At 42.1% G+C, this 27,261-nt stretch overlaps 1 protein-coding gene across 1 annotated transcript; it reads right to left on the bottom strand.

Annotated features, from left to right (window-relative positions):
• Positions 1–7,570: 7,570 nt before the first annotated feature.
• Positions 7,571–25,607, bottom strand: ASNS (asparagine synthetase (glutamine-hydrolyzing)). Its single transcript, XM_050891925.1, has 12 exons — positions 25,583–25,607; positions 23,902–24,184; positions 21,394–21,631; positions 19,723–19,908; positions 19,306–19,407; positions 16,849–16,976; positions 15,940–16,066; positions 14,469–14,575; positions 13,416–13,516; positions 10,854–10,935; positions 10,433–10,588; positions 7,571–9,077 (listed from the first exon to the last, which is right to left on the bottom strand). The coding sequence occupies exons 2-12, from the start codon at positions 24,148–24,150 to the stop codon at positions 8,868–8,870; spliced, it is 1,686 nt and encodes a 561-aa protein (XP_050747882.1). The 5' UTR covers positions 24,151–24,184; positions 25,583–25,607; the 3' UTR covers positions 7,571–8,867.
• Positions 25,608–27,261: the final 1,654 nt, after the last annotated feature.

Raw genomic sequence — 27,261 nt, 5'->3', positions numbered from 1 at the left:
CAAGTCTGGCAATGCTGTGCTAGAACGGACAGCTTGACCAACAGAAACATTTGCCTGGATCTCATCAGCATGTGGCTAATTTGAGCCCTCAGACCCTGAGCACACTTAAGGAGAAAATAAATTAATTTCTCTACCAGACTAAGCACACAAAATTCTGGGACACTCCTTGCGTAGTTAAAATTCCTCTAAATTGATCCTATGTGCTTCTGAAATATGCATAAATATACCAAGCAAGTTTACTGTCCACCCAGCTACTGCTTTCTGGTAACTTTGACCTTGATTTGCCAAAAAGATATAACACATTCTTTAAATGACACTAGTCTGGCTTGGGGGGGGGGGAATAAAAATCAGTCAATAAGTGTAGTCGAACCTGGTGTTCACAAAGGCTCAAGTCTGAAGGGTCTCAGAGCTACCTCGCTGCCCCCAGCTTGGTTGTCATGCCCTGGGAGGGAGCATCCCAGAGGACTTGTCCTCTTCTCTGTCTTCTCATGACAGAGAAGTTCCCCTGCTCCAATTTAGGTATTACACTTATTTCCCTGAGGCTGCAGAATAAGGAGAGACATGAAAAAGTCCTTCCAGACTTGAGCACCAGAGATGCTCGAGATCCAGAGATACAGAGCACCATGAGCTAAGTACTCAGCTGCCACTGTCCCCCCACCCAAACTCCAGCACACGAGGATGCCGAGGAAGCGACTAATAAAAAGGAGAGCTGTTTTCTGTCATTCCAGTCCTGCACAAACTTGATGTTATTATTGTAAAAAGTCTCTGTGAAATTAACAGGGCAATAGGAAAGCCAAATGGTGTGACTGTAGGGTGAGGGCTTTAGCCTGGCAGGCTTCAGCAGCTCCCAGTATGCTGTACTGGGAGTCTTGTCTCCATCAGCTCATGATCTGCCCCCAGAAGGGCTTTGCAAAAGTGCTGGCAAGGAGGAGGAAAGGAGCAGGAAGGTCCTGCATAAAAGGTATGTCTACACATCAGCTACTAGCTGAAATGCATATCCCACAGCTCTTATGACAACCACTGCCAGCCACACTAAGTCCAGTTTAGGCACGAGACACAGTCTCGATGGGGACTGCAAGCTCAGGGTACGCAAAGTGCATCTTCTTCAGGGATGTGTCAGCAGACCAGAGTATGGGACAGGTAGGTCAGATCCCATCACTGGTAAGAGTAAGATGACTTGTCTTTTCTGTGTTACTTCCCAAGGCACTTTGGGTCCGCGGGGGTTCACCTCCTACTGAGCCACATCCCCCTGAAGTACACTGTGCCGTAGTCGAGGAGATGAGTGCTGCTGTCAGTCTGCTAACGTGCATCTCTAAGCCTTGGCTCTGCTCAACTCCCCAAGCAAAAATTTGCTCGACGCAGTGATGTGTTACAGGAGTAGTGAAGGCACACCAGGCACGGGGTCCGTTTGCATCCAGAGCCCTCCAAGGCGTTGTTTTTCTCCTAGACATGTCGCCTGCTCAGCAGAGCCGAGACTTTCAATCCCCCAAAGAACGTCACAGCATTTCTCAGTCCTCTACTCCACGGCTTGTTTTTAAGAGACGCCTTGCTTAAAGGGAGACGGCCTAATACAGATAGACATTGCAAAACACTTTTCTACTATTCACCCAGCCTGTAGTGCAGTTGATTTTGGTTTGTGTTTTTATAGCTCAGAGAAACAGGCAAGTTTGTCTTCAAACCTCCTTGGAGATAAAGAGTGTGTATTTAAATTAGAGCTGGGGGGCAGGGGGCATGGGCAGGGAGCAAGATTAACAAGTTGTCCTTGACTCCAGGTTTTGGAAAAGCCCCATTCATTTGATGATGATATATCCTCCCAGAGGGAATCCCAAATTAATTTGCTTAGATACCACCACGAGTAGTGGCATGCCTGTGCGAGGCTTTAGGCTTCTGGGAGAACAAGTATGGCTCCATCCCCTCCCTCACCTCCCAGCTACCCAAACAGGATCCAGACTTTTGCCCTTATGATATCCACCTCATAACTGCACACTCCCAATGTATACTGAAACCAGCCTTCATCTTCCTCTTCTTCCCAAACTAGGACCTACAAGCCCTCACTCGCCTGATAAACACCGTAGCAGTGTTTTTTCCCTTGACGTCCCTGGTCCAGCCAGGTCCCGAGCTGGAATTCCTGGCTGGGTTCCCACAGGCACTGACACAGTGGCACTTTGCAGTCGGCCAGGTGAGTTTGGTGACACCCAGACGCAACCAGGTATCAAACATCGTTCAATAGGAACACAGATATTGAGCAGCACCTTCTGACATACAGCAAAGCACAGGCTCGCTCAATTTACATGGTCAGCTGCAGAGTTACACTCAAGAGAGATGGGAAGTCCATCTCGTTGTCTCTAAATGCCATGTTTAAGCCCCAGATCCCCATGCTTTTTTCCTGCAGGGGAGAAGAAAGTCCACCTTCCCACTCAAAACTCCAAGATGAGAGTATTTTATCAGTAGTTGGGAGATCCGGCATAAAAACTGGCCAGGACAACAGCAGCCAAGTAGGAAGCCTTGCTAGAGAGCAGCAGACACAACCCTCTAGGACTGCGTGCTCTGGAGAGTGCAAAGGAGAGTACATGCAGCCGGGAATGAAGAAAACCTGAACCCTCCTGGTCATTCCTCAACTTACCTTCACAGCATCCTTCTGAGAGTGGGAAATGGCTGCGCTGGAGAGGGCAGAGAGGCTTAAGTGCTTTCCTCCCGCTCACTAAGGAAGTTTTCATTGGAGTGAGGCATCGAGCCCAAGTTTTCTATCCTCTTAGGAAACTAAAGATGGCTCAAGAGCTGTGCTGGGAGTGGCATTTCACTATGCCTCGCAATATGATATAAAACACGTTATTTCAGAAAACTGAGCTGGTGTCACAGTATATGTACACATATCCCCATTCCTAATGACCTTTCAGTTGTTAACACGTCTTTTCCATGAATAACTTACCTGCTGCAAAGAGCAGGCTGTCACGCCAGGTTTCTTCATACACCACACTGGAGCGTGGTGGCAGCATGAGGCTGTGTAACATGATGACAGACACAGCTGAGAAGCATGCGAGTCTAGATAGGGAGTTTGAGGGTACACATGGATGCCCCACACCGTATCCTTGACCTCAGTACGATTCCTAACCCTGGCATTATTACCACTTTTTCTGTGGAAGAGGAGGCAGGAAGGATTTTCCCGGGTGGAGAACCACAGACAGCAAAAGCTCCTGGTTGCTAAGAAAATAAAAATCTCAGCAAGAGAGTAACTAACAGAGATATAATAGCCTGTCATCCAGGAGAGCATGGCAGGGGTGTCACAACAGCTGTCTCGCCTTAACCTGGGAGGCTGTCTCTCATGTTTTGAAAGTAACCAATGACCCCCGACATACGGACCTCTCTGCTACGCAATGCAAATGCTGCCGAGGAACAGCCATCCTCTGATGGGCACCTCTGCCATCTCCTACATGAGCTTCTGCACGAAAAATTCATACCGACTTAGCATCCATAAAGCTTGAAATTCCCAGACACCTGCTCTGCGTAGAGTCACCCTGCAGTGCAGACTTTTTGGCTACCAGCAGTGAAAATTTTTATAATTCAGTGAATTTTAAGGCAGTGAATTTTTATAATTCACAAAAGACATCGTAGCTCTTTTGTGAGACCTGAGCATCTGCAGCTTGGATTCCCTTGGCGCCAACTCAGCCCAGGCAAAGCCTGCGCTGCACGGACATGAGTGGGACCAGCCCAGGGCACCGGCAAACCTCACCAAAATCGTACGTGGGCAGAAGACAGCACTTCAGAACGTATTATTGAAATATAACATAACAAATTCTGATGTCCACAGATGGCAACCTGTTTATCCACTGCACATCTTCCCCATGCTTCCTTACCAATCCAATTTCAGCTCAAGGAAACAATCAAACCTTCCTGCCCTGCCCTCCCAGGCTGCCAAAGGAGTTCCAATTAGTGTCAATTGGGATAATAGCTCTATTTGCATTTTTAAGCTATTTTTAGCAAGTTGTCAGTCAGCCAGTAATTTGTATCACTTTGGTATAATGAGTATTTAAATATTTAAAAAGAGAACATTCCTTTCTACCACCCCCTTCCTTTTTGTGCTAAAATAATAATGGTTTTAATCAAAAGTAATTTGTATTAATATACATTTTGCCCCAGGTGTTAAGAGCAGTCTTCAAGAGCAGTGGTGAGAGACGTTAAGTAATACAGTTTATTAATATAGACAACTACTACTATCCTCAATAGTAGCAGAAATAAAGGCTGCATTTGCAGCTAGATAATTCTAACTCCCCTCTTGGCCTCTGCAAGATGATTAGAGTATAGGAATTGAGGTCAGTTCCAATAATTCTATGTACCTGGGATTGCAGTTCTCTAAAGGACTATTTTGGACCCAATTACTCTATCCTCTCCTCAGTGAAAATTCCTCAATTAAGCACCCTGTACCACACACACACATACAGACACACACACAGACACACACACACACAGACACACACACACACAGACACACACACACACAGACACACACACACACAGACACACACACACACAGACACACACACACACAGACACACACACACACACACACACAAAAAAGGGCAGAAGACCTCTCTCCAGAGTGAGCCTGGAGCAGGTGAAAGGTTGTGTTTGTCAAATCAGCCAGCCAGCTATACGTTGCCATTATACCGCCGATGGTTGCTGGGGGATGTTGTTTCCTGACGGGGTTTGATGCCTAGGTATATGCAGTCTGCCGCTGTTCATCATCACACAGAGCTCATAAAACAACTGGATTGGCCATTTACATAAATAGGAAATCTTTCCAAACTTGTATGATATACTGCATTTTATAATGCATGTGTGTGTATATATATATTTAAATCATTCTTTTGAGAAAAAAAGCAGAGGTATGGCCGTAAGCCTTTCTGATGTGCATCTGTAAAACTTCCTAGTAGGACCCACAATGTCCTCTCTGTATGACTATCTGAAATCCTGCGATTGACACGTTAATCATGACAAAAATAGGAAAAAAAATAACCCCTAATAACTTCAGAGGCAAAATTAACATTCTTTATTCCCCAGCCTGGTATTATCTTCCATCTTCCCTAGAACTGGCATTTTATACCTGTTCTAACTCACATTTCTAATTTTTAATATTACAACTGTTTTTTAATTACTTTCATATTGAATATTGAATGCCTTCAATACTAATGCATTCAAGTCTTAGCTGCCTTCTCACCTGCAGCACCAGCATGAGAAGCTCTGCACAATATCTTGTGAGCAAGATCAATCAGACAATATTTTTCTTTTCTGCTTGGCTTTATCCCGAATTCTAATCTAGTACTTATTAAATTCCCTTCCACGAAGCTCCCGCACAAATCCCACTGACAAATATGTGTGAAGGAACAGGCTAAAAGCACAAGGGGAGCAGGATGGAGAGCAGTATTCCCCAGGGATGAAGAGCTCGTTTGCGCAGACACGCTAACAGCAGCTGCCATCTGCCGGCTAGGAAAAAAAAAAAAAAAAATTTAAAAAATCATCCCTCGAAGCAACCTCTCGAACCGAATTCAAACCTTGACATACTCTTTTTGGCCCGCTGGAAGAAACACGTCTGCCTGTCGGCTTCCTCAGACACAGCGCACGGGGCAAAGCTGCGAGGCTGCCGAGCAGAGCCAGCCCCGACCCGCTTGCATGGGAGAAATACGAACGTCGGGTGGACTCTAGGGTACTGGCGACATCTTTTGTTGTAGCTCATAGGACACTTGAAAGATCCAAACCTGAGCATACAGTGCAGGAAAAACTAGCTGCCCAGCTAGTCTGCTCTTCTTGGAATTTGCTTTGGCTATCCCTAGGAAAGTCACTGAGGAACGCACAGCTTACCTCGCTACAGACATAAGCGGCCTCTCCCGCACTTCAGCCCCACTCTCCTTCGGGGAGACTGTTCAATAGCCAGCTCACACCCATGCTTACCTTGTATTAAATCCTCTTTCGACAACTTCTCTCTCGTTTATTAATGGGAATCAGACATTAGGTCTGTGTCAGAACAAAAGACTAGGTCCACCCCTCCAGAGTCTCAGTGTAATTTTTTGATATTTTACTTTTAACCACAATTTACCATATTTTACCTCAGTTCTGAGTGGAGAAACGCAACAACCTTGACTGATACTAACTCTGAATCTGAATGAAATTATAACACTCACTGAGGAATTAGCTTCCACAGCAAAGCAAACACTGGTTCCTGCAACCTAGTTTTCCAGAAGCTTTTTTTTTATTCTTGGTAAAGACAGTTAAATATGCATCACCTTGCAGATGTTCATCAAATGACATTTCCCACACCAAAGGTCCTCCACAAAGAGACTCTCCATATTCTCCATATGTTTTACTCTTAAGTAAAATAGGCTGCCTTACACTTTACTGTGATTTTAAACACACTTTCAAACATGTTATGTGATTTCAAACCATCCCATATAGAAATCTCTGACCAATGGACCAAGGGTCCCCAAAGTCCTGTCAAGTGTTCCCTGGCTCTCTCCCAGCCCTAAGAAGTCCTGCAAGCCAAGGAGTTACCATCTCCTCCCTCCCAGGTGGACCACTGACTTTAATTCCCCATCTCCACCTCTGACACACTACTCAAACCAACCTACTCAAGCTGTCAGAATAGTCCAGCTTAATTTTCTCCAAAAGAAACGGAGTGAGAAAAGGAGGCAACCACAGCAGGAAGAAAGGAAGATAAAAAGTAGGACTGGACAAGACAGCGTTGCATACTGGACCTGCATCCCATTCCCTCCTGTGACAAACTACAAACATGTCTCGCAGCTAGCAGATGATCCACAGTAGCCGTTGTCTTAAAAAAAGAAAAAAAAAAGAAAAAAGAGAAAGTACAGAGTGTCACAGAAGCCAAAAAGGCTGTAGAATTCAAGTCTATACGTGGAGAAGGAATGAATACGTTTTCACTCCTGAGACCCCTAGCATTTATACTTTTAACAAGAATAAGGCAGCAAACACTGTATTTTTCCTCTGCACATCAGTAAAAAGCTAAAATAATTAGGATCACCAGTCTAGGATCTTGCCTCACTACGTAAATGCCCAATGTATTAGGAATTAAAAAAATTAAGGTGGATTTCCTTGAATACCTGACAATGTTGCAGCAGAAAGTGCATTCGAGTAATGACCCCAAAATGCGTTGAGCCTATTTTTACTTCAGGCAAATGCTATTTTCTTATCATCTCAGCCTTGGGAAGTTTACAGTGAGTAGTAAATCTTATCTTTACACATCAGTACCTAATCAGCATACTCTATACACCTCTCCCAAGTCAAACTATACTTTACTGCTTCAAAGAAATCCAAAAAGACAAGCACATGGCCTTGTAAAAGACAAGTAAAGAAGGCTGCAGGAATGTATTACCTTACTCATCATATATTCATAACTAACTAGTATGTGCAAGTTTATGTCAAAATATGGCCACTACTGGCCATAGCTGGACAGTTTGTGGGCTCCATGGTACCATTGAGAGGTTTCAGTAAGAATACTGAATACTCATTGGAATAGAGTTTCAAATACAGGATTAGGGGGGAGTAATAAATAGACAATCAGTCATTTTATGAAGATTTTAAACCAGAATTGCTTATGTTTTATGTTTTAAATAACAATTGGCTTTGGTTTCATAGTCAAGAGGGACAATAAACAAGACTTCTGTCTTCATAAAGAGCGTGATGCTAATCAAGTCAATCTGCAGCACACATGTATATTTCTTCACCACCCTTCTGTTCACGGTACCTTTAAAAAAAGCAGCCTCCATGCCTAAGTAGTTAATAGAAAGTTGTCCTGGGTAGAGAGTCATGTGTTTTTCAGTAGGGTATTAGAAGTTCTTGAGGTTTCTGAAGAAGCTTTTTTCCCATTCTTCCAGGCAAGGTGTCTGATCCCACTGTCTTCAGTGATGTTTTGTCTGAATAAAATCTATGGTTAACAGGGTTGGTTCACCACACAGTTGGCCACATGCAGCTGAGCAGCAACACAGTCTACCTTTTCATCATACAGGTGGAAAAACTCTCAGAATAAGTGAAAAATTTCTTAAAATACTTAGTCACGCAACTTCCATCAGACTGATACAAATCACCCAGTTAACACTCTGTTTTCAAGAATAATACATTTAAGAATTGAAGCCCTTGAGTTAGAAACAAAGACATAACTTGGCTTCTCTTGTCTGTTCCGCTCTTTGATAACAGTCACAATATTTTTAGACTGCTGGTATATTTACAAGATTCAAAATAGCCAACTGGTGGCTTTAGAGTAATAATTATATGAATGGGAATCTTATTCAAGTAACAGCCAGCACCACCACTATTATAAACTCTAGTAAGCATCTCTGCTTAGCTACGAATATGTAAGTACTGTTTGAAAACCAGACCAAGGTTCTCAAGAATGCTTAGAAAGACATTCAGAATAGAATAATATAGACAGACTATCCAAATCCTACAGCCAGGAACACAAATCACTAAATAGCTAGGGTCAAATTCCCCTTTGCTCAGAGGGCTTGCAGCAGTTCGCATCACTTAGCCTTATTCAAGTCCTCAAAACAGAGCTCACATTAAAATATATTAAATAACTGCAAGGCAAATGAATACAATCGAGGTCACATAAGGAACAGAGCTGCCAAATAAGGTAGTTCCTTGTCCATAAAGTATCTTCTCATGAATTACAAAGTTTTGGTACAGCAGGGTGAACTTAATAGTACACTAACAACAAAAAGCTCTTGTTTCCAATACCATTGTCAAAATGCATCTTAAAGACGATTTAAGCTTTAGGTTTGCATAATTTGTTTGGTTTTTTTTAAAGCAAAGTGCATGCAAATTGCTTGCAGCACTTCTATTTGGGGGATTACTTCAGCAGCCTATTCTTGGGTAGCTGACTTGTAATGTTTCAACGTGCGAGCAGAAGGATCAGTAGCTTTAACCCATCTTGGCATCCAGTAGTGGGGCAGCCAGCTGCTTCGCCCCGAGTAGTGCTTTTCAAAGATCTGGCGGTAGTAATAACTTTCTTTTGTTTTAGGAGGATTGAAAGGATATTTCTCAGCTGCCTTTTCCAGCAGAAGGTCATCAATCTACAGACATAAGCAAAACTCAAGTTAAGCTGCAAATACATTTAACTTTTACAAGTCAATGTGCTGCAAGTTAAAGACATACAAGGATTCACCGACCACTGAATGCCCAAAGGTTTAAAAAAAAAAAAAAAAAAAAAAAAAAGTGTCTATTCTAGAGGCAGAGGTTTCTGCCAGGTGAATTTTTGTCATAGGCTCCCTTGATCTTTATGAATACATAACTGCATTTTCAGTGCTGTTAATGTTTCTCTCTACATTATATGTGAAGCCCATTTCTCTTCAGGTTACAATCACCTTTGTTAGTAAGCTCACAAAAACTTCTTTCCTATCCTTCTCTTTGCTGTGAATCAACCGGAACAACTTAAAGCAGTCTTTTTGCCATGTAAGTGGCTCCCTGGGTTTTTTTTCAGCTCACAGGGAGCTGTTGACTCTGCTTGTATAACCAAGCTCTTAGCAACAAAAGACCTGGGATGCAGAGGCAAAGACACCTGCAGTTGCTAAGTCGGCTAAGAAAGGGAGGATGAATAGTTGCACCAGTTGAGGCAATTTCTAAAGCAGCTTCCACTGCCAACACGCTGCCTAACTCCTCACAGCCATGAAATAAATTTGCCCCTACTACACCCATACAGGCTCAGTACAGGCAGCACAACACTGTTGCCTGACCCAGCTACTATCTTGCCTGTGGGTATAAAGAAAATGGGAAACAAGCAGTTGGTGGTAGGACAGACAAGCACCTGTCCACAGGCTCGACTACACATATTTCTGTATAACAGAGTTCTGGTGTAAATTGGGTGTTATTCCTTCCTCTCAATGTTTACACTACCTCTGTACACCAGAGATGATTATCCTTTGTCCAAAGCCAAAATGCTGTAAGTCTTCATTGGTTAGCAATGCAAGCAGAGGCTTTGAAAAGCAAAAGGGCTTAGCTAGGCATGGCTGGGAAAAACGAATTACATAAACAAGAAAGGACATTATAAACTCATTATGCTGCTACTCAGCTTCAGAGTTAAGTTCATGCAAGTGCCTTCAGCTGAAGCAGCTGCTTTGCGTGTAACCCAGAAATTGTGTTTGCCAACACACAATCTAATTTGCAATCCAGATACTTAAATGATGTTCATTTCCTTACACAGTAATTTCTGTCAGGCTCTAGCATTTCTTTGTATCTAGGATTTCAAATGCCTTTAACCAACTCAGATAGCTAGAAGACCATTGGTTAAAGTTTATCTTGCTTTTCCACCATGAAGCTCAAGTTACTGTCATACCCAGATTTATTCTCCCAACTAAGCACGTGAGCTGCCTCCCCCTGCAGCCATATCTAATACACCTGAATGTGAAAGAAAAAAAAAGTGGTATTGTACCTGTTGATCAATATAGTCCTGAAGAATAGAAAACCAGGATTTCTTTATTGATGCTATACCATCACTGAAAGCTTCTTTGGGTCTCCAGAGTATTTCTTTGGGAAGCAAGTTGGAATCTTCAAAGGACTGTCTTAAAAGGTATTTTTCAATTCCATTCTGTTTGCAGAACAACAAACAATGTCATGAATCTCAGGAACTGCAATACAAAGATCTGGCTTTAAACACTTAAGAAATGGTTTCCTTTCAGAAGGTCTGGTCAGAAAAGGGTTCCCAGTAGTCCAACAAACCAGCAAAATACTTAAGAGCATGCTTGACTTTGGGTAGAGGACTTAACCATTGAATTCAGCAATTTGGTCATACTTAGAACATGTATCAGTGAATTTGTAAGCTTACACTTGGGTCCAACCCTAGTTTTACATACCTTTGGGATTCGCAGTTCTGCTGGTAGAGATAAATAATATGAAGTAAACCGATGATCCAAAAATGGGACTCTCAGTTCAAGACTAAACAGGGCAAGTAAATAGAAAAGATACTGAATTAATCCAACAAGTCATCTACTTACGAATTCCATAACAGTTAAGCTTTCCCTGTCTTTCACATAAACACATGGTTTTCTGCTTTTACCTAGAAGAAATTTCACTTGCCTATTCATGACTATCTGCATTTAATTCATAAATTTGGGAAGTTAAGTATATGGTCTGCACAGATTAAATAAAGATCTCGACGATTTATGATGCCATCTGCTGGACAGCTTCTAGTACAATGAATTTAAAGACTACAATCCAGCAGGATTAGCAACAACCGTTGTACCACGTAAGCAAAAACACATTGAAAAAAAATCCTGTTGCCCCCAGAGAACTACCAATTTGCTCACTGGGATTTCCATCAGCCTTTGTAAAGATGTCACAGAACCAAGCAAGGACTTCTGCTGTCATTTCTGAAATCCACATTTGTTTGTGTTTTCAAGAAACAATGAAAAGGAGCCCGCATGAACACCATTAAGTTATTGACTACTGATCCTGCAGCATTTGCCCAACAAGTTCTCTCCTATACCTGTGGCAGATATACACCTACAAAGTCCTCCTGCTTACATTCTCTTATGCATACCAGGGCTTCTAAGGACACTGAAGGCAACAAATAAAATTACAGTCACTGTGTCTTTGGTAGGAAGAACCCCTCTCAGTGTGTTTCCTCAAGAGACATTATGCTGCCCAGCTTCAAAGTCAAATGGAGATATTATATTCCATTCTAGTAATTTCATTGTCTCTGTAGCTTCTCCTCTGACAAAAAGCTTCAACTACTTCAGGTAATACCCATCTTACCAAAAAAATAAGCATCATCATTCAGCAATCAAATACTGAGGCTCTGTTTCCACGTATACTGACAACGTTTGCACTGCAAGTCTTTCCCTACAGTTATTTTTTTTTAACTGATAAAGGTACTTTCATCATTTCCTCTCTACTCTTAATTCCTCTCCCTTTTCTCCATAAATCTGAACACCTTAAATTCAGTTTTAATTTGTTAATACAAGGGTTCTTTCTTCCTAGCAGTGTTGTAAAGCTGACCTCAGCTTCTCTTCAAGAAATTGCAACTCTCCAAAGAAGAGCAGCCAGAGTGTGATATCAAACAGCCTTGAATATGTGGTCAAACTTTTCAGCACAAAACAAATTATGAGGCAAATGGCAAGTCTCCTGCACCCTGTCCATCTTTTATACCGCAAAGAGAAACATAAGAAAGTTATAAAAAACTAGGCAAGTCATTTTGTGGCAGGATCAGTATATAACACAAGTTTCCCAATAGGCAAGCTGTTTCCTTTGCCAAAGGTACCATCTTTTTCTCATCTATAGCCAGCTTCCCAACAATATTCTCCTTTTAATCAATGTATTTCTTTAGTAAAATAATGCTATTTTCTGCAGTGTACAATTTGGTGATTCTTTAAGGTATCAGTCACACAGGTTGTATCCTAACATCTCTCTATTACCGTCAGCTACCCCACTCAATGCACATACTCTTCCTCTTTCAGTATGTTTTTTTAATTCTTCATACTCATGCTGATTATCAGATTCAAGATTCCTCTTTGTCTAAACCTCAAAAAACCCCAAAGTCAAATACAACTTTGACTTCCCTCCTTAACTCTGCATATTTGTATTTCTAATTCACTGCCTCTATAAAGACCAGTACAATCCCAGACAAAAGATATTCCTGCATCACTTGGCAACACAGCGGGCCCTATAGTCACAGAAAACCGGATTAAATTTTGCAGTGTGGTTTGCTGTTGCTCAAATTCCTTCAGGCTACAACTTCAATTTCATCTTGGCATACAAATCCCCAGCAGCCTTTTGCTTCAGAATCAAGAGCTACTCTAAGCAGACACAATTAATCAAGAGGTATTGTAAGCAGATGCAATTAGATTCACAGTTTCATTCCTCCTCTCTTACTGTTCAGAAACAGCACCCAAATCCACTGTCTTTGCTTATCCGCTAAAACCTTCTTTGGTAAAACACTGTCTGTAGCAATCGCAATAGCAAGTTTGTTTAGTAATGTTTAGAACAGAAATGTGATTGATGATGACTCTGAAGACCAGACTTGCCTGCCCTGTAGACTGCTAGCCCTCATGCTGTGCTTCTCACCCATTCAGAGCACAGGGACCCTGAGTGCCTGTGCATACCTGGAAAGTTAGCAATGCCTGTTCTGCCAAAGCGGGTGGTGTCTTGAGTTATATTAAGATACAGAGCTCAGAGTATGGGGTGCACCCCATTTGCTACTACTACTCTGAAGACCAATGATCATCTTAGAGTAGTTTAGACCCAGACAGTAGGAATAAAATTATCCTGCATCACAATATTCTGAATCACTTAGTAATTCAAACAGTAACAAGTCAACAATTAACTGTTGTAATTTCCTCAACAGCAGCAGAACTTTTAAGATCTTCTTAGGCTTTTAAATCACATGAGTCCTCAGCATCCAAGAGACTACAACTTACCCGTGTGCTGCAGTAGTTCTGTCTGCACGAAGCACATCAAACAGGTAGAGCTCCTTCAGAAGCCTCTCGCTCTCTTCTGCGGCTTCTTCAGGAGATGGTGCCTGTAACCAGACATACGCGTGTAGCACACAGACATAATACAGCTGCACTGAGGGAACCGTTACTTGCTGTCCTGTATTTGAGTTGTAGTGATCACTGAGTGATCTCAGAACTAGCAAAGACTACTGTCCTGGTTTCGGCTGGGACAGAGTTAACTTTCTTTTTAGTAGCTGGTACAGTGCTGTGTTTTGGATTTAGTGTGAGAATGATGTTGATAACACTCTGATGTTTTAGCTGTTGCTAAGTAGCGCTTATCTTAAGCCAAGGACTTTTCAGTTTCTCATGCTCTGCCAGCAAGCAGGTGGGCAAGGAGCTGGGAGGGAGCAGAGTCGGGGCAGCTGACCTGAACTAGCCAAAGAGGTATTCCATACCATGGAACGTCATGCCCAGTATATAAACAGGGGGGAGCTGGCCGGGAGGCGCGGATCGCGGTTCGGGAACTAACTGAGCATCGGTCAGCGGGTGGTGAGCAATTGCATTGTGCATCACTGGTTTTTTTCTTCCCCCCCCCTTCTTTTGTTGCATTCCTTTTCATTACTATTATTATTATATTTCATTATTACTATTGTTAGTATTATATTTTACTTTAGTTATTAAACTGTTCTTATCTCAACCCACGAGTTTTACTTTTTTTTTCCTTTGCTTTCCTCCTCCTCACCCCACTGGGAGGGGGAGGGGGAAGCGGCTGCGTGGTGCTTAGTTGCTGACTGGGGTTAAACCACGACAACTACATACAAGAAATAACAGTCTCAGGAATTTCTGAAGTTTAAAAAAGTTATTTTTTAGATGATTAAATTAAATCCCTTGGATTTTATGCCACCTCAGGAGAAAGTCTCAACAAATATACAGCTGTGACAACTCTCGAACATCACACCTCGAAATCTCAGAGATTTTCCATTGAAGGGGAGAACAAGCAGCTCAAGCGCTTTCTGTATAGGGAGTATATTTATTTACCTTATGGAAATATATATATCCTTGTGTCAGCTCATCTGATCCTTCTCCTGAAAAAATGACCACACTGTCCGTTTTCTTCCGGATATATTTGGAGACAAGATACATACCTTAAAAAAAAAAGTATAAAGTTATTAAAATACAGCTACATGTATGATGCTATATACAGCTAGTACAGTTTTAAATTTAGCATTTTAGAAGTTTCTCTCCTACACTACTTTCTTCTGTAGCAAACTGCAATATGCTAAAATAACAACTCGTTGTTATTCAAAGCCATCAAAAGCCACACTAAGTACTGCAAATACATCTAAACTGTGTACTTACACTTAGCCCTCAAAATATCAGAAAGATATGTCTGTCCGTGATCCTGGGAATGCTGGAGGATTCCCGTGGGAACACATAGAGGAGTTGTTCTGACTCAGTGTGAAATTAAGCCCATGATTAATTCCAGCACAGTCCTGAACAAACCTTCTAGCTTTGGAGAACAAAACTACCAGCAAAAGTTGTTGTTTAACTCTCTGCCTCTGTAGGCTGAACTGGATGAAGCCCTTTCTTCAATTTTTTTTTTAAGAAGTATTTATTAATCAGAATTATGCCTTCCCCTCATTGCATTTTTCCAAACAATATGCTTTTATAACAAAAGTATTAGAGATCTAATGAAAAGGATCTAGTTCATTGTTTCTCATACTAAGCAGCAATCACAAAGAAAGATGACAGATGAAAAGTTGGCTTTATTTTTTAAAGAAACACTTTCAATATGTCACATTGCAAAGTCCTATCTTCATGTACCACGGACCTGGGTTTTCAAAACTGCGTTGCCTATTTGGCTTATTAACTTTTTTTACAATGTTTTAGGCTGACACAAGATTAACTGGGTAAAATGTCGTAGCTGGCATTACACAGAAGGTCACATTGGATTAGGGTTTTTCATTCTTATCAGGCCGGCAACCCTTTGTAAGAAGCTGCTGGTGACTTCCTTCATTTGTCAGAATCAAACATATGTTATAAGAAGGCTACCTGGCTTGAGTGCACGTGTTACTTCAGGGTGACAAGAAATACTTCACTATAGTATTAAAATTATGCAAGGAAAGAGTAATCATAATTGTTTTGCTATCATAACATTCAGTACCTCAGATAACTTGTAGATTTTTCCCCCTTCCTCCAAGGTTCATACTTATCAGAGCAGAAAACCTAGATCTGTAGATCTAACGTTTCTTCTTCACATAACTTTTGGTTTTCATCCCAAAGCTTCAGGAATAGCTCTTGACAATTGTTTTGCACAGTCGGTGACTTTGAAAGTAATAACTGTTTTTGCCTCAGCGTGGTATCACAGACAAGACCAGGGAGCAGAACTTGGGAGTCCCATTTCCCAGGTTCTGTGACAGCTAACGGATCTAGTAGATGACTACATGATTTTGCATAAAATTTTATTCGGGCGATAGAAAGCGAAAGATTGCTATCAGAAAAATCTTACCAATTGAAGCTCTTACTGTTGTTATATCATAGGTTTCCAAGGAGAAGATAACCTCCTCTATTGCCTGAATTCCCTCTTCAGAATTAAATATTACTTCATGATGTTCACTGCCTATATGTGCTGCCACCTGTTTGTAAAAGGTCACATTAATGTATTGCTTTTCAATTAAAACATTTTTTAAACATACATTGTCTTTACAACACACACATTGAGTGAAAGCACCAGCTCCCTCCTGCCACAGTGAGGATTACATGACATTAGGCCAAGAAAAGATGATACTGTAGCAGCCCCTCTGACTTGCAGCGGTACACTCACCAGAGGGAACACAGTCTCCCTAGTTACAGTGTTCAGTCATGATTACAACAGACCATCCAGCTGCCCACCCTAGGCATAATGGAATCCACAGAGGCTCCAAATACTCCAGATATTTGCCCTGAAGATAAAAAGCAGCTCAAAGGCCATGACAGCCTGGGTACCTAAAGGGTACCCCAGATGCCAAACAGTTTGTAGAAGGCTCTTAATTCAGTAAACTGATGATTAACTTACAGTATTTAACATATATACAAATGTCATAGCATAGAAATCATAGCATGGAGATTTACCCTAAAACCCAGAGGTAGAATTGAGACAACTCTGAAGTACCATCCTTTTGGTAACAATGCAATGGGAGTCTGTCATGAAAGCCTTCCAAATGCAAGAGAAAACAGGTAAGGCTCAATTATCTCTTTTGTAAGATTTAACTAAGCAGCAAATGTTGTACTAAATGATTTACTGCAAGCTGATTTACACCATAGCAATACATGAATATTCAGTGTTACTATTAATACCATACCATGAAGTTAGCACCATTAATACACACTGTTTAGCATTCAGCAGCTCAGAACAAACTGAAAGCAACGCTTACTATACCTTTCTGGCAGCCAGTAAGTCAGGACTGTTTTCCATTCCAATTGCAAAGGTCTGTAATGGATAATTGATGTTGTTTTCTTTCATCAGTTTCAGAAGAACAGCTGCAACTAAGCTGGAATCTAAGCCCCCTGCCAACAAAACAAATTATTTGGTTAGGTGTTTGACTGGTTTTTTGTTTCCCCTTAAGGACACTGAATCTAGATAGCACAATCTCATGAGTAGCCTTCATTTTTAAGCCATGTGAATCCAAGGTACTTCTCGTACAAGTGTACATTTACCTCTGCTTAACAAGAGAATCAGGCAACTTCAGTGGAACATCTTCAGTAACAGTTTTTAGTACTTTTGGTGTCAGAAGCATCAGCAGAAATCCTTCTTTAAGATACACAGAAAGTATTCTGAAAACATTGTACCACTACAGAACATGCCCCTTCTCAACTCTGCTATAATGGGATTTATTCTCCATTTCAAAACTGCTCTCTATCCTCTTCTTACCTACATATTTGATACTCTACTGACAGAACTATGTAAATTTTTTTTGGTTTGCTGTTTGAATAAAAAAGAATTAAGTAAAACAACAGAACACTTAGTGTAAGGATTCCACTCTTCCCCAATCATTTTTCAGAAGTGTGTTTCACACATTTGGAGTGGAATTAATTTTTTAAACGTCACTTCAAAGTGAAAAGGTTCACTAGTGACATTCTTTTTTTTTTACTCCTCTTCTTTCTCAGAGGATGACAGTGGAAGGATTTGAACAATTTGGAAAACAAAAAATAAAAGCAAGAGATGCACAAACTGCCTAGATGTACTCTAAGGCTCCACCTTCTTATTCTCATGAGCTAGTTCTGCTAATCCTTGACTAGTTCTACTTGCTGCTCCCCTCTGAAGTACTGAGCAAAAGACAGTACCTATTCTCCCACAGTTCTGACAAGCACGAGGCAAAATCCTCTTCTCTTTGTTTCCTACAGTCTGCATGCGGTTTTTCAGCTGAGTGCACTAGCATCCATTCCCACCCTGATCCCCTTTGTGGGCGTACTACCTTGTAAAACAAAATCTCCTTCTGTATAAATTACATGCAGAGTCTGAGAAAAGGAGAGCACAGAAATCAAACTGAGTGCCTAGGATGTGGAAATCAGGGAAATCAAAACCTGAGTTTCCACTGTGAATTTGCAGAACTCCCTCCGTGATTGGAAACAAAAGCAATTCTCCAACCATGATGCTCCAAGCATACTCCAAATTGTGAAGCACTGAGATACTCTGGTATTATACCAGCACAGGCACTTAGTTTTGCTACTAATGCATTCTGCATGTGCATCTGAGGAGCTGCTGACTGCCTTCTAATTCCATACCTGAAATTTGGGGTTTGAACACGCTTTTTACCAGGCTGGGATCTTCCAACTCCGTGTATCTCCCTGTTTCATTTACCTCCCTCCTACTTTTTGTGATACCACAGTAAGGAAATGGCCCAACAGTATCTCCTAGTCAGCTCCCTCTCATTCAAATGCACATTTAATAGGGTTCATGATAAATGAGTGTAATTACTGATGTTCAATGAATGCATGAACGGCATATCAGAATTCTAACCACAAGTACAAAGTGCTGCAAAAACACAGTAAGAAAGATGTCAGTCCCATGGCTACAAAGCCTTCTCTCTGTAAAGTACCTCTGTAACATTGAACCACCAGATCACAACACTGATCAACAACTTCCTGTACCACAAGCTATTACCTCACCTGAAAAAGAGTGTAGCAAATAATTTTGGTCCAGATGGTCCCCTGTAATTCAGTAAATCAAGGGCAGTCTAGGATAGAGGCTAAAGCAAAGGAGGTGACAAGTAAGAACTTCAATTCCTCCTGCTATCTAAAACATGCCAAGGCTTTTTTCTATGCTCAATCTGTGCAAAGTGAATGTAATAATTACGTTTTCTTTTTAGACACGAACCTAAGCATAAATCTCATATAGCTAAGAGTATATTGGGTGATTTTTCAATAAGAATATTATATTTCTTTCCTCTTAGTTAGAAATGGTTGGTGTCTCAACAAGCCAACATCCCAGCCCAGAGTAAACTTTAAAAGCATAAGGTTTTCAAGATATTTTTAAACTGGTGTCCTGGTTTCGGTGTAGTTCAGTAGTGTATTTTTATTTTTACTTTAGTTATTAAACTGTTCTTATCTCAACCCACGAGTTTTACTTTTTTCCTTTCCTCCTCCCCGCCCCACTGGGAGGGGGGAAGGGGAAGTGGCTGCATGGTGCTGAGTTGCTGGCTGGGGTTAAACCACAACAACTGGAAAATTTTATCACAAACTAACAAGTCCTCTGTTCTCTGCTCTAAAAAGCAAATGAAGATTCAGATCACTTCAGGTACACCACAGCAGAACAGCCAGTACATTTTCCTCTAACTAGTAGAGGATGGGTGAAAGAGAGAGAAGATACAGGATCATTGTGATTCTTGCTACTTACCTGACAGAAGACAACCAATCCTTCTGTGAGCCATCAAACGTTTTCTAACAGCATTTTCAAACAGAATACGGATGTTGCTTTTCACTGTTTCAAGATCAAAGCCTGTCCAGAAAAGAAAAGAAGAGGGGAAAAAAAAAAATCCACAAAGTGTTACTTAGACTTTGCTGGATTACGCTATTAAGAAACAAAGATATTTGTCTGAATTTTCTTTGATAATGAGGGCACGCAAGTTCATCTTTGTACATGACTGCCTACAAAAACAGTTCTTAAGTCCCTACATTATAAAGGTTCTTCCAGGTTTCTTTTTAAATGGCATTTTTTTAAACGAATCAATGCAGATTTTATATTCAAAGACTGTAATTTTTTCACTTTTTAATCAGAATATTATCAAATATATCAAATGCTTTGCTGTACTACCTGAAGGCAGAGTTGGCACTGTATCACAGGCAACATGGACTGGTTCATCTTTATAGCTATGAAATTTTACTAATTCCACTGATGCAACCTTCCCAGAGGGCTTTAAATCCAACACTTCGTAATGACCCGGGAGAAATGGTTCCACTTTAGGACATGAGGATGTTGAATGCTTTAAGTTGATAAGTCCTACAGATAAAATGGGGAAAAAAACAAAAGTCAGAGTTTTTGACCTAGGATGGTTAAGTTATACCTCACTCAACAGCCTCTGTACTAAAACTATATAGACATACTTTCCCCAGATCCTAAATTTGGTATTAAAAAATATAATTTTGAGTCAGAGTCTGCCCTGCCTAGAGCATGATTTTGCTTCTGGCAGGCTGCACACATAGATCCGAGCCATCTCAAGCTGAGGCAGATAGCAGAGAAAGGAAGCCAGCAAGTTTTACTAATTGGTAAGTAGCAATTCATCCCTGTGAGGATTAAGAAGAGCACTTTCTTAACTGACTACATGATGTCCAGGTCAAGGTGTAATATGCTTATGAGAATTCAAGTGACAATAAATAACTGATTTTGTGTTTAAAATTAAGTGTAGTCAAGCTAACAAGGGGTCTGTAATAAAACTACATCACTGAAGTGATTGCTTAATTGACATTGATTTAGTGATTTCACAACTCATCAGTTCCAGTCCGATCTACGCCACTGCTAATGAATCCCAAGAATCAGACTTGTAGCCACACCTCATTTCCATTCCTCTTGTGAAAAAGGATGTTTTGCACCTGCTGGTCACCTGGATGCCCCTTGAGGAACTCCACAAACGAAATACTGAACTGCTGTTAGAGAGGGACCGGTAATTCACTGTGATGGTTATAGGACACAATCCCTAAAGTATTCACTTCCCTTCTTCCTTCCCAAGAAGCAGAGCTGGTACAGCTATTAGTAGACATAGTACTACTATTAGAGGAGCCAACCTACATTGGAGTCTGATAATAAAATTGATATACAGTAAATGGGAGAGACACAAGTAATCGTGGAAGTCAATGTTAGCCAAAGCGCATTTTAGGCAACAAACTCCCTTTTGGCACTGTTTGGTTTTGTTTATGCAAGTGTCAAGACCAGAGATAATTACTTAAAAAAGCAAAAAAAAAAAGCAGTGGATGTGTCATCTCTAAGGAAAAAAATCGTCATCAAACAAAATAAGTGTCACTAGAAAATTACCCAATGCTGCAGGAAATTTCAGCAGGGTTTTAAAATTCTTGGCTTTTACAGATTAGCAGTTCTTGTGGCATTATTTCCCAGTTCACCATAGAACACCAGAAACAAATTCTAATATAATTTATCGTAGCATAAATCTAGCCTAACTCTATAGACTACATTTAACTTTGGGGTAACATGAAACATCTTGGGCTCAATACTGCTATGATTCCAGAACACAAAGAATTATAAAATTAAATAAGCAAGTTATTTTAGCGATATTAAGGACAATTAAACATCTTAGAGGTTTACTGTCCGTGGTTTTTGTTTTAATGATGTGTAGTTCTTATACTACTAAATATAGTTCATTTATTACTGAACTTACAGTTCACTTTCTCTTCATACTCAGAAGAAAAGCCTGACAAAGAAGTTTGTCTCCGACAACAATACCTAAGATTATTTAGGCACAACTGGTTTTACCTTTTGCCTCAGAACAGACACCCAAAAATCCATCATCAGTCAGCACCTTAAACAGTGGTCTGACTCCATAGGTATCTCTCGCCAGAAACACTTTTCTGTTTGTAGTATCCAGAAGGATGAAAGCAAATACACCATCTAGCATGGATGCTGTTTGTTCTATTCCTCCTCTGTCGTAAAGATGAAGGATAACCTCACCATCCACTAACGTCTGATACTCAAATCCATACCGCTTCTGCAACTAAGAAAAAAAATAAAGAAAAACATGAATAAGCATTAGAAAACATTGACTGCTTATTAATTGAAGAAAAAAACCACCATTCATGTAATTGTTTAATAAGAAAACTAAATTTTTTTTTTAAATCACAGTTCAAAAGTTACATAAACATTTCCACCAAAGAAGGAAATTATACTTTTGTGTTCAAAATATTATCCAGGATCATCTCTCAGACACTGTAGATTGACTCTGCAGTCTTAAGCAATTCACATTATGGCAAGTTTTCAGGGATACATTTCTATGTGAGGATGTCAAACTGCAAACCCATGACCCTGGTTTTCAGAAGCACTAGCCTTCCCATCTCCCACAGACAAAGGGCAGAACCAGGCAGCCACCGCTTCTAAAAAAACAACTCAAAACAGGACCAGAAACCAAGACATCATTCATTGTAGTCTCAAATCTCTCGGTGCCACTTTCTTATCAGATAATAACATGACATTTACGTAAGCCCCTCCCTGCCTCAAAACACAGACAACTGTGTTATACTGGTAACATCTCTGCAGAGTAAAGTATTTCAGAAATAAACTTTGGTTTACTTATGCAGTCACTGCAATTCCTCAGTGTCTTTTCTATGCACAGAGAATTTCCTTCTGCCTAATCTTCCTCCATTCTTCAAACTAACCTTTCACTCTGCCTGTGCAGATGGAGTGGGGGAGGAAGAAATTAGCTGTCAGATTTAAGTCAGACCAAATCTTCTTCATGTTCTTGTGGTGCTACTCTTAAAGTCCTTTCAATATCTACCAGTCAGGGGGAAAGAAGGGGTTTCAGTAAAACACTAACAAGCCAAGAAACCCCACAAAACCAACGCTTTTGCATTTTAACAAGTTCTTTGGTTTTAATTGTTATTTACAGGGCAAAGTCTTGGATCAAATTGAGTCAATATTAAAATAACTAAGTCATTGCCCTAAACAAGATGCATGTTTCACCAATAATACTTTCCTAGGCAGGTTTCAGCCACAAGCCTGAAAGAAAAATTTTATTACGAAAGAGGGCACATAATGTAGCGAGAACAACCAAACAAATTCCTGCAGATAGCAATGCAAGCTTTGTATAATTAAAGTCCCCTTATGATTGTGTGTGTAGCATGACTGAGAGTAATTCTTACTGCTTTCAACAGCAGAAAAACCACAATGCAAAACACAGCAAGTATTACAGACTGTTGGTACAACACATTTCACATGTACTGCAGGGCACAGTGTATCTCACCTTTCAAACAGCCAGATACTTGAAGATGGGGGGGGGGGAATCTCCTGCCTATTCAGTCAAATTCCCAATGCCATTACTGATGTCACTGACATCACTGACAGCAGCCTGACTCTGACTTCAAAAATGTGGTTAGAAGTACTAAGACATCTCAGATTATTCATACGTTTCTGATACTACCACATGTAGCTTATGATTAATTTTAAGCATTCAGCTTCAGCACGATTGAGAAACAGTCACAATTGTAAGCTGCTTTATACACTGAATTTGGATGATCTGAGTCACTTTCCTTTACAAGTAACACAGGCAGCTCAGACATCTCAGCACAGGGACTGAGGCACACAGACAATGTTCAGCAGCAGTATTATACCCATCAGGGACATTCAGACACTTTAGGAAGTAAGTAGAGTTGCTGCTTGTTTTGTGCCCAAGAGACTTACTTAGGTGGCTCTCAAAAACCCCACAAAGCATCTGCCTTAAGCTGCAGACACCTAAGGACTTTGGTGGCATACTGGAAACCTCTCCCTAGTGCTTGTTGCTTTTACATAAATACATAAGCATGCATGCTATACATTAATATATTATAAGTGACATATCCCATCTCGATTGATATGCAGAAATAAAAACGCAATACCTAACAGCTTGGAGAACAACCCAAAATAACTGAAGAGCAAGACAGTCTAAAAGCATTCGCATTATAAAGAGAGAAGAGGAGGAGAAAGAGGCTTGGAATTCCCCTCCCCAGGAGACAACAAAGAATGCATCTTTATTTTAGACTGAAGATACAAATACTTATTGCCCTTCTTGTCAATTAGAAAGTGATTTTTCAGTATTAAAGACTAAGTATGTTACTAACTCAGCCATGACAGATTCATAGCTCATTGAGATAATTTACTTCCTTTTAAATACTAGTCATTTGATAACTTTTAAATTTTTTTCTGATATTCTAGTCCACCATGTTTTAAACATTTTCTGAATATCCACTAGTTTTGAAATTAAAAAAAAAGCCATATGACCCATACAACACTTACTTGTTTGAAATTGTAGATTTCTCCATTGTAACACAGCCACAGATATGGGAATTTCTTCACCCGGATAGGCTGCATACCATACAACTGATCAACAACCGCAAGGCGGTGGAAACCAAAACAACAGTTGGTGAATCCATTGACGTTCTCAAAACGAAATGCATCAGGACCTCTGTGTGCTACCTTCATGGCACTTAGACACTGGACAGAAAGGCATTCATCACTCCCAAACAGGGCCCAGATACCACACATTCTGAGGCTGTTGATCTACCTGAAAGTGGAGAACCTGTTCAAAAAAGACATGGACATTATAAGCAAGAGCTGACACCTAGAAAACACAGATAACAAATGTAGCCTATTAATCACTTAACTGTCAAGATGACTGATCAAGAGAATAGCAGACTTTACTAACACGACGTAAAACCTGGTTTGCCCAGAATATGATAAGCAACCTTTGGCCAGCAATAAATCAGGCTTAAGTTTACCTTTAGGTACACCAAGGTTGTCTGTGATTGTTTTATAAAGCACAAATAGAACAAATCATTACTGGGCATCGGGTATGATCTGTTGAAGCAACATCATCTCAGCAGAAACATTAACAGTCCTTTCAGCTTGTGGCCTCTCGGTATATAAAGGGGCCTTATAAGAAAGACAGAGAGAGGCTTTTTACCAAGGCCTGTAGTGACAGGACCAGGGGCAACGGTTTCAGACTGAAAGTGGGTAGGTTTACACTGAACTTCCCCAGCACCATGGGTGGCCCAGATGAGAAAGGCGTGGAGGGAGCAACGTTGGCGCAGTGCCGTGCTCCCCTTCACAGGCCTTTTCCAGCCCCAGTGTCCCTGGAGCTGTAGGCTTTGTGGCGCTCTGAAGCCTAACCCTAACGGCAGCTTGGGACAGAAGCTGAGGTCCTCAGCCCCATGGGTGGCCCAGATGAGGAAGAAAGGGGTGGAGGGAGCAATGTCAGTGCGGTGCCGTGCTCCCCTTGGCACGCCTTCTCCAGCCCCAGTGATCCTGGAGATGTAGGCTTTGTGGCTCTCTGAACCCTAATGGCAGCTTGGGACTGAGGCCCAGGTCCCCAGCCTCAGCCCACCTCTACCATTAGTTTAGGGTTAGGGTTCAGAGAGCTACAAGGCCCATATCTCCAGGAACACCCGGGCTGGAAAAGGCATGCCAAGGGGAGCACGGCACCGCACCGACATTGCTCCCGCCACGCCTTTCTCATCTGGACGAGTGATGGCGCCGGGGACCTCAGCCTCAGCACGTGCAGCTGGGCCTTCCCCCCAGCTGGGGCGGCCTCCGGGTGCCCCCCAACCTCCGGGTGCCCCCCAGCCTCCGGGGCTCTTCTAACAGGCGACCGCAGTCCCCCCGCGCCAGGTTCCCTCCGCGCACGCCCGCTACCCTCCGCGCCCTCTCCACGCGGCCGCCGCTCCTTCCGGCGGCCGCCCCTTCTTCCGGCGGCCACAGCGCACCGCGGGCCCCCCGCCCCCTCGCTCACAAGCCGGGGGAAGGCGCGGAGGGGCCGCAGGGCGCCGGGAGTGAGCGGGGGAGCGCCGGGTCCGGCGGCCGTGCTCCCGCCGAAGGCCGCCCGGCGCGGCTGCGCTCGGCCCGCGAGCCCGGCGGCGGCCCCCGGCCGGCCCTGCTCGGCGCAGCCCCGCGGCCTAGAAGCCGCCGCCCGCTCCGGTACCTTAACGCGTCCTGGCCGCTGGCGCAAAGAGAGCCGCCGTCCTCGCCGCGCCGGGTGATGAAGGCGGCTCCTCCCCGCGCCGGTGCCGGCTCCTCCCTCGCCGCCTGCTGCTGTTGAAATCCGCCGCGAAGTTTCATCATGCGCTTCCCCGCCCTCCTGGTCGGGCTGTGGGCCGGGGCCCGTTCTCACACGCCGGGCCGGTGAGACCGGGCCCGCACCGTGGCGTTTACCTGCGGCCTCGGCTCGGGGAGCCCTGCGGCAGGGTAAGAGCCAACTCGCAGGCCAAAAAATCCGGGGTCTGCCAACCTCCCCTGGACTGCTGTGGAGAAAAGCATGCACCAGTGGGCACTGCCGGGCTCACTAGGCTTATGAGGGCGACTCGCAGCCATCAGAAATCCTGTCCCTGCAAATCTGCCCTGAGTTGTACCTTGTATCGTGTACAGTGAAACGAGCTCAGGCACCTGCAAGTAGTTGCCTTAAAGCTGGTTTACTTGGTTTGGGGGAGAGCACACTTGCAACGCTTACACCTTTGGAAGCATTTACTGAGGACTTAGGATTTTGCTGTGCAAAACTCTGTTTTGAATAATAAGTGCTATGGGTAAAAAGGGATTTTGATGCCTACCTGAACTTCATTATTGGACAGTTTTGCCTTTTTGCCTTTGAGAGCGCTAAAGTAAATGAAATTCAGCTCTGAAGACTAGGATGTGAAGTGCTAAATATGAACCTTAATTCTGCATGCATACTTCAAGAGAGCCATTAGTAGTAATTTGCATACAGTGCACTTTCATAGCTAGCTTTAGTGGACTTAGTGTAAAACTGTGGTGCTGTGCATAAAGTTCTTCAGGTTATGCAGACCATCAGCAATAAGTGTGGTCTGTGTGTAGAATTTTAAAAGGACCTTTAAGAAGTCATTAAAAGGGTATTTTTAGGCTTTAGAAAGAAAAATGTGTAGAAGCATCTTATGCATGAGAAGTAGACTCCAGCGCTGATCAGGAATAGATGTAGGAAGTTTCTGTTCAGCACAGCTTCACCTGAACACAGGACTGGCCTTGGCAGAGGCAAGGCTTTGGGTATCCTGCAGATGCCACATGTACAGTCCTCAGGGCTGTGCACAGCCTGGAAGAGTAGAGTGAAAGTGTGTGCAAAGGCACACTGAGTCACTGCTGACAGAAGAGTAGTGGTTGTGCTGGGGAACACCTTATATCTTGGTTTTTTTCCAGAGATCTAAATGTCACAAACTCTGCATTTTGAAAAACTACAAGAAATAACAGACAAACATCGTATTAACCTAGGTTGTTTGTTGTTTGTTTTTTTTTTTTTTGGTCAGAGACTTTTGTAAACAGCTTTTCTTTACATCTTTACTTTTCTCCGCACAGAGGAAAGATTTTTGGACGAGTCTGCTTAGGCTTAAGTTGTTGTCTGGACATTTTCATTTTATGAGCAGTTCCTGGTTCATAACTAGATCTCATACAGTGCTTTACGATAGTAAGTCACAAACCATTTGGTAAAATAAGAATCTTTTCATGGAGAAACTGAAGCAGGGAGGGTGAGAAACAACTTGCAGAAAGTGGCCCGGTGAGGCTGGGCAAGCACAGCCAGGGAAGAGCGAAACCTCCTAAGTCCTAATTAATGTCTGCATCCTCAGGGCACACTGGGTAACAGCCACATATTTATCCTCC

This window comes from Gymnogyps californianus, chromosome 2 (assembly GCF_018139145.2).
Source record: "Gymnogyps californianus isolate 813 chromosome 2, ASM1813914v2, whole genome shotgun sequence".
NCBI lineage: Eukaryota > Metazoa > Chordata > Aves > Accipitriformes > Cathartidae > Gymnogyps > Gymnogyps californianus.
This window is presented reverse-complemented; position numbering and strand designations above follow the sequence as displayed.